Source organism: Anguilla rostrata, chromosome 1, assembly GCF_018555375.3.
Source record: "Anguilla rostrata isolate EN2019 chromosome 1, ASM1855537v3, whole genome shotgun sequence".
Lineage (NCBI taxonomy): Eukaryota > Metazoa > Chordata > Actinopteri > Anguilliformes > Anguillidae > Anguilla > Anguilla rostrata.
In genome coordinates this window covers 75,956,152-75,963,541 of record NC_057933.1, presented here as the reverse complement: position 1 = coordinate 75,963,541, position 7,390 = coordinate 75,956,152, and the positions used below count along the sequence as shown (strand labels likewise).

General features: G+C 45.3%; 1 protein-coding gene across 4 annotated transcripts in view; it reads right to left on the bottom strand.

Annotated features, from left to right (window-relative positions):
* Positions 1–4,473: 4,473 nt before the first annotated feature.
* msrab (methionine sulfoxide reductase Ab) overlaps positions 4,474–7,390 on the bottom strand; it is a 32,839-nt gene continuing 29,922 nt past the window's right edge. For all 4 annotated transcript variants that reach the window (XM_064301634.1, XM_064301640.1, XM_064301658.1 and 1 more), the window contains exon 6: positions 4,474–7,390. This exon is cut by the window's right edge and continues 145 nt beyond it. In XM_064301634.1, coding sequence (XP_064157704.1) covers positions 7,359–7,390 — 32 coding nt within the window. In that variant the 3' untranslated portion in view covers positions 4,474–7,358.

Sequence of the window (7,390 nt, the reverse complement as noted above, 5' to 3'; positions counted from 1 at the left end):
AGGGAGAGAGAGGAGGGAAAAGAGAGAGAGGAGGGAGGGAGGAGAGAGAGGGGAAAAGAGAGAGAGAGGGAGGAGGGAGAGAGAGGAGGGAAAAGAGAGGAAGAGAGAGGAAGAGAGGGAGAGGACCCTGCACCTGGGCAGTCAGGCTGCTGGCTCCCGGACACTTGCTGCCTCATCAGAGTAGCTTCCTGTCCCGCCCCTGCCAGGAAGCACACCCCCCACCCCCCCATCCCACCCCCCCCCCCCCCGGAACATCCCTCTGAATCCGGCCGCGATGGCAGGCCTCTGCCCCGGCTCCACCCCTCCCACAGGAACAACCCAAAAACAGACACAAGACACGGGGAGACGTCAAGTTTTTCTGTTTCACACACAGACTGTATGACATATGCATTTTGTTTCTTGGTTGTTCTTCTTAGTTAACTTAGTGTCTAGTGATGTTGCGTGTACTCCCGCTGGTCTGTGTGAATGCTGTTAGCTTAGCGCTGGTCTGTATGAATGCTGTTAGCATAGCGCTGGTCTATGTGAATGCTGTTAGCTTAGCGCTGGTCTGTGTGAATGCTGTTAGCTTAGCGCTGGTCTGTGTGAATGCTGTTAGCTTAGCGCTGGTCTGTATGAATGCTGTTAGCTTAGCGCTGGTCTGTGTGAATGCTATTAGCTTAGCGCTGGTCTGCGTGAATGCTGTTAGCTTAGCGCTGGTCTGCGTGAATGCTGTTAGCTTAGCGCTGATCTGCGTGAATGCTGTTAGCTTAGCGCTGGTCTGTGTGAATGCTGTTAGCTTAGAGCTGGTCTGTGTGAACGCTGTTAGCTTAGAGCTGGTCTGTGTGAACGCTGTTAGCTTAGCGCTGGTCTGTGTGAATGCTGTTAGCTTAGCGCTGGTCTGTGTGAATGCTGTTAGCTTAGCGCTGGTCTGTGTGAATGCTGTTAGCTTAGCGCTGGTCTGTGTGAATGCTGTTAGCTTAGCGCTGGTCTGTGTGAATGCTGTTAGCTTAGCGCTGGTCTGTATGAATGCTGTTAGCTTAGCGCTGGTCTGTGTGAATGCTATTAGCTTAGCGCTGGTCTGCGTGAATGCTGTTAGCTTAGCGCTGGTCTGCGTGAATGCTGTTAGCTTAGCGCTGATCTGCGTGAATGCTGTTAGCTTAGCGCTGGTCTGTGTGAATGCTGTTAGCTTAGAGCTGGTCTGTGTGAACGCTGTTAGCTTAGAGCTGGTCTGTGTGAACGCTGTTAGCTTAGCGCTGGTCTGTGTGAATGCTGTTAGCTTAGCGCTGGTCTGTATGAATGCTGTTAGCTTAGCGCTGGTCTGTGTGAATGCTGTTAGCTTAGCGCTGGTCTGTGTGAATGCTGTTAGTTTAGCGCTGGTCTGTGTGAATGCTGTTAGCGCTGGTCTGTGTGAATGCTGTTAGCTTAGCGCTGGTCTGTGTGAATGCTGTTAGCCCTGGTCTGTGTGAATGCTGTTAGCTTAGCGCTGGTCTGTGTGAATGCTGTTAGCTTAGCGCTGGTCTGTGTGAATGCTGTTAGCTTAGCGCTGGTCTATGTGAACGCTGTTAGCTTAGCGCTGGTCTGTGTGAATGCTGTTAGCTTAGCACTGGTCTGTGTGAATGCTGTTAGCTTAGCCTGGTCTGTGTGAATGCTGTTAGCTTAGCGCTGATCTGTGTGAATGCTGTTAGCTTAGCGCTGGTCTGTGTGAATGCTGTTAGCTTATTTACACAAGATAGGTTGACTGAGCACACATGCCCTTTTACAGCAATACCCTGTCATGTTATATTTAACTGTAGATACTCATTCCAAACTCCAGCACTGGGGTTCCACTAAAAACTATTTGCAATTCAGGCATACATAGCGCTTTCGAGCCACCGCGACTTGCGGAAGGTGCCACAACTACAACATCAAGTTAAACATACAAGTGCAACATCAGCGCTGGACGGACAATTTATAAAACAAAGAAGAAAGGCGAGCGTTAAGCAAACATTGAAAAAAAAAAGAGAAACATAACTTGGAAATGTCTGTTTGAAACACGCGACAGAACGTTGGGAAACTAAGCCTGTTTGGTATTCTGTTGAGACGTCTCTTAGCCCTGAGATTGAGATATGAAAGACGATGTCAGTGACGGATAAGGAGACCTCATGTGCAGAGGAGGCCTGACTTTCTCATAAACTCCTCAACAGCCTGGCATGCACAGGACGCCCTGCAAGCCTCCGATGAATAAATCTACATGTGCCTTAACTTAGAAGAAGAAGAAGAAAAAAAATTAAAACCGCAAACAGAACATGCAAAAAATATCTGCAAAAATACAGAAATAACCTCAGAGACTCTGCACCTGCAGCTCGGTCCACACCTACACACAGGTGTCAGGAAATGACAAGCACTCAGAAAGAGAGAAAGAAAGAAAAACTAGAGCAAGTGAAATCAGTCTACTGCGGTCACAAAAGCTTTTTCTAGATTCTGCGTGTGTGCGAGCGTACGAGCGTGTGAGTGTGTGTGTGTGTGTGTATGCGGGTAGGTGTGTCCATGTGAGACTGAGAGAGTGTGTGTGACTGTGTGACGCACGTGAGTGTGAGCGACTGTGTGTGCACGAGTGAGCAAATGTGTGTGTGTGTGCGCGCGTCTCTGCGTGTGTGGGCGTGTGCGTGCGTATGAGCGTGTGAGTGTGTGTGTATGCGAGTGTGTGTGACTGTGTCACACACGTGAGCGTGCGTGACTGTGTGTGCATGAGTGAGCATGCATGTGCGTTTGTGATAGCGTGTGTACATGAATGAGTAAATGTGTCATTCAGTGTGTGTCTTGTGAGTGTCTCATTCTGTGCATTAGAGCACTTGTACGTGTGTGCTTGCATGTGAGTTTGTATGTGTGCGTGTGTGCACGTATGTATATGTGTGCTTGTGTGTGTACCTGTGTGTGCACGCATGTGTGTGTATGCAATGGTGTGAGTCTGTATGCATGTATGTATTCAAGTGTTTTGGTGTATGTGTGCGTATGTGTGTTTGTGCGTATATGTGAGTGTTTGTCTGTACATGTGTGAGTTTGTATGTATGTATGTTTGTGTGTGCATATATGCGTGTGTGGTTGTGCGTGTGTGCGTGTTTGTGCATGTGTGTGTGTATGCACTTGATGTCAATGCTCTGTGAATCCCAGAGACACAGATCCCTGCAAAAGATCAAAGGAGAGATAAAAAGCACACCTACACACACCTCAAACTCTGCTCACCCACACACACGCACAATCCTCTCATCTATACACACACACACACGCACGCACACAATCCAAACATCTACACACCCACACACATGCACAAAATCCACTCATCTATACATGCACACACACACACACACACACACACACACGCATGCACACACACAATCCACTGGTCTACACAGGCACACACACATACACATACACACGCACACACACACACAAATAGCATTACATTTAAATGCAACATTAAATGAAATTAGCACTGCTAATGTAATGCTAAGCTGATCCAGCAGGCTCTTGGGGCCCAGTTTAAATTCGAAAACAGTGCAATCAGATCGTAACACTTTCCATACAAACGCATGGTTCATGTATTTATGCAATGTACATGCATTCCTAAAATATGAATAAAATAGGATATGTGCTTTAACAGCATATTGAACACAGGTGACCATGAACACAGGTTCACTTTAATGAACACAGGTCACCAAGAACACAGGTTCACTTTAATGAACACAGGTCACCAAGAATACAGGTTCACTTTATGCAAGACAGGTGATCCTGAACACAGTTAATTTATAACACATGTGACATGAACACGGTCACTTTAATGAACACAGGTCACCAGAACACAGGTTCACTTTAATGAACACAGGTCACCAAGAACACAGGTTCACTTTAAAGAACACAGGTTCACTTTAATGAATACAGGTCACCATGAACACAGGTTCACTTTAATGAACACAGGTCACCAAGAACACAGGTTCACTTTAAAGAACACAGGTTCACTTTAATGAATACAGGTCACCATGAACACAGGTTCACTTTAATGAACACAGGTCACCAAGAACACAGGTTCACTTTAATGAACACAGGTTCACTTTAATGAACACAGGTCACCAAGAATACAGGTTCACTTTAATGAACACAGGTGACCATGAACACAGGTTAACTTTATTGAACACATGTGACCATGAACACAGGTTCACTTTAATGAACACAGGTCACCAAGAACACAGGTTCACTTTAATGAACACAGGTCACCAAGAACACAGGTTCACTTTAAAGAACACAGGTTCACTTTAATGAACACAGGTCACCACGTTCTGAATGGAGGGACTTTGCTTTTCATTATTCAGACTGAATATTCAGACTCAGACGCTAAATAATCCATAAAAACCACACAATCAAACTCAGGCGGAACAATACCCAGAAACAACACTGGCACTCCGGGCCCAGGGTTATCTACGTCTGCAGTACACCATGCACAACAGTTGCGTTTGTACCTTTTTTTTTTTAAATTAAGAAATGCTGATTTTAATAGGCTACCTTGAGTTACACGTGCGCAACCCCAACTTCCTATCGGTTAAAAAACAGAACATAAACGGTGAATTATGAAATACGTGGCTGGTGGATTCTTCAGTTTCAGTTACGGCAGCAAAAGCAAAAAAAGAAAGAGAGAGAGAGAGAGAGAGAAAAAAACCTTGTACAAAAATAAACTGTTCAGCGAGAGCATCGGGGGAATTTGCAGTTAATACACTTATTTCAACACAGCTGCTAATTGTTCACACCCCCTCACCACCCCTTCCATCTACTCTGAATTAAACATCCTGAAGGATGTTGCAATAGCGAGCGCCAAAAATACCTTTCGACGGAGAATGCAGTTCGGTAAATGTTTTACTGCCCCCTGGTGGTAGAAAACACCGCCTTTGAGCATGGCACCAATTACCCAGCATTGACGCTGTCCAAAACAGTGCCTTTGTAATGAAATTAAGAATATTAGCAGCCACCCAAATTCTTGTATTCAGAGCAACTTAGACAGATTATTGTTCACAAACACCCATTTACAAAGGTGAATTTTCCCTGAAGCCAATTAGGTGAAGTACATTATTTTATAGTACATTACAGGCATACATACAGAATTTACATTGCATCCATTTATACAGCTGGATATACACAGAACTAATGCAGACCAGATACCTTGCTCAAGGGTACAGCGGCAGTGTCGAACCTGCAACATTTAGGTTACAAGACCAATACCCCATTTAAGTAACTTGCTTAATGCTACGGCTAGAAGTGATCCAGCAACCTCCAGTCCAGATCCTTAATCACTGCACTGTACAGCTATAACAATGTTTCATTTTCTTCCCACTGGGGAGTTTTTACCTTGCTTGCATTTTGGGGTTTCAGGAATTCTTTTGCCCAGTTTCCTTCTGTTTCTCTGTGTCTTTGTGACAGTTCTATGTAAAAAAAAAAAAAAAAAAAAAACACTTCACTAATTGACCTGAATTAAGAGGAAGTACCTCGCTCAATGCTACCCCATGTTAAAAAATAGTATACTCACCGTAGTATACTTGAAACAAACAAACTTTAATTACACTTCAAGTATAATACAGTATACTTCAGGTTTAGGTCAGCATACTGTTTTTTCACATGAAACAGCTAGCTGACAGTGCTCTACTAGGGACTCGAACCTGCAAGTTACAAGTCCAGTTCTTTAACCAGTTTACCGTTCCAATCTTCGTGCAAGTAAAAACCTGTTTCAATCATTCTTGCATGTTCAAATCCCTCCCTAATTTGAAACGATCAACCGGCTAATTTACGGAGGGGTTTTTGCAGGAACCTTCGCAGCCAGGTTTGGGAGAGCGTCGATATCGATGGTTCTCCTCTGAGGCACGTGATGTCGTCGGATACGTCTGTCCTTTTATACAGTCTACGTTCTGTCCACGCTACTGCCTACAAGCCCCACGTCTCCAAAGAGACTTCGCGTGCTGCTTTGGCAGACCAGCAGAGGGCGCAAGAGAATGACGAGACTGTCGGATTTAAATACAACTTCGCACACTCCATCTCAAAAGCCTCTCAACAGGAACTCTCACCCAGTGCACAGTGAGCAGGGCCAGAAGGAACTCGAAAACCTCCAAATCTTTTATATAAACTGAAAATATACCACAGCACTTAATTTACCTACAATTTACTGAATTGACCTATTCTGCCTCAGTCCAATGGATCAGGGAGCTCCAGTTAAGAAGAAGGTAAAGGAGCAAAAAGACAGTGGGTGTCATAGCTCTCTCCCACCAGCAGAGGGGGTGAGGGAGCTCACAAGTCCTGCACGACTCTTTGTGTACAACAATGTCACTGAAGTGTCATTAACATTCTCAAATACAGAGGAAATACACCAACTTCCACTTAAAAATTATTTTTATTATTATTATTATTATTATTTTTTTTTTTTTTAACAAAGTTTTCTTCTCAAAAGTTTGTTAAAAACAAGACACAAACTAAAAAGAAATAATGCACACGGCTTATTTCCAGTAGAAAATCAGTACAAAATATCAAAATATCGGGGATAAAAACGAAAAGCACAGTACAGAAAAGTACAGCGTGTGGTGAACGCACAGCGACGCTGTCGTTCGCACGCGGCGAGTCTACAGCAGAGAGCAGCGCTCCAACGCCACTGCTCTCCGCACACACAGAACCGCAGCTCACAGAGAGCACTGATCCACGCCGGCGTCCTGTCACAGAAGCATGAGTTTAATTACAGCAGATATCATCCAGAGAGCAGCCGGATCAGCGGTGGCCATGGTCCCTCGAACCCAGAGCACCCTGGGGCTGCCGTCCGAGGGCCCGAGGACCGGCGAGGCGGGGCGGAGAATCGGCGAACATTTATTTTAAAAAATAACACGTTTAAAAACTTTTAAAAATCAAACTAAGTTTATGTAAAAAAGACCCCGGTCCTGAAGAGTGGCAGAATCCACAGGGGGGGCTTTTTAATTTTCACCTTAAAACTAATGGCCAGTTCAAGCAAAGCAGGAGAGCTGAGTTAATGATGTAATCAGCCGTTTTAACCCTTTGAAGAGTAGGTTTTTTTTTTTTGGAATGTTTTTTTTTCAAAACTTTCAAGTCGGTGTTCTAGAACTCTCGCTGCTATCGGCAACATCAGCAGCGGAATGTTCAGCTAAGAACACTCTAATCCCGTATCTGTGACCTCACACGGAGCAGAATAACAATGGAGAAAACAGAAGCAGGTCCCGTGGCTCTCTAAAACCCAGGCCGCAGACCCAGCCCCCCCCCCCCCCCCAGCTCTAACCTCTGAGCTACACACCCCGGCTGCTTCGCCATCGTCACACTCCACTCCTCTTCCTCGCGCTCCTCCTCTTCATCGGCCCCTTCGCTCAGAGCTCGTCTCTTTCGCCGCCCCCAGCCG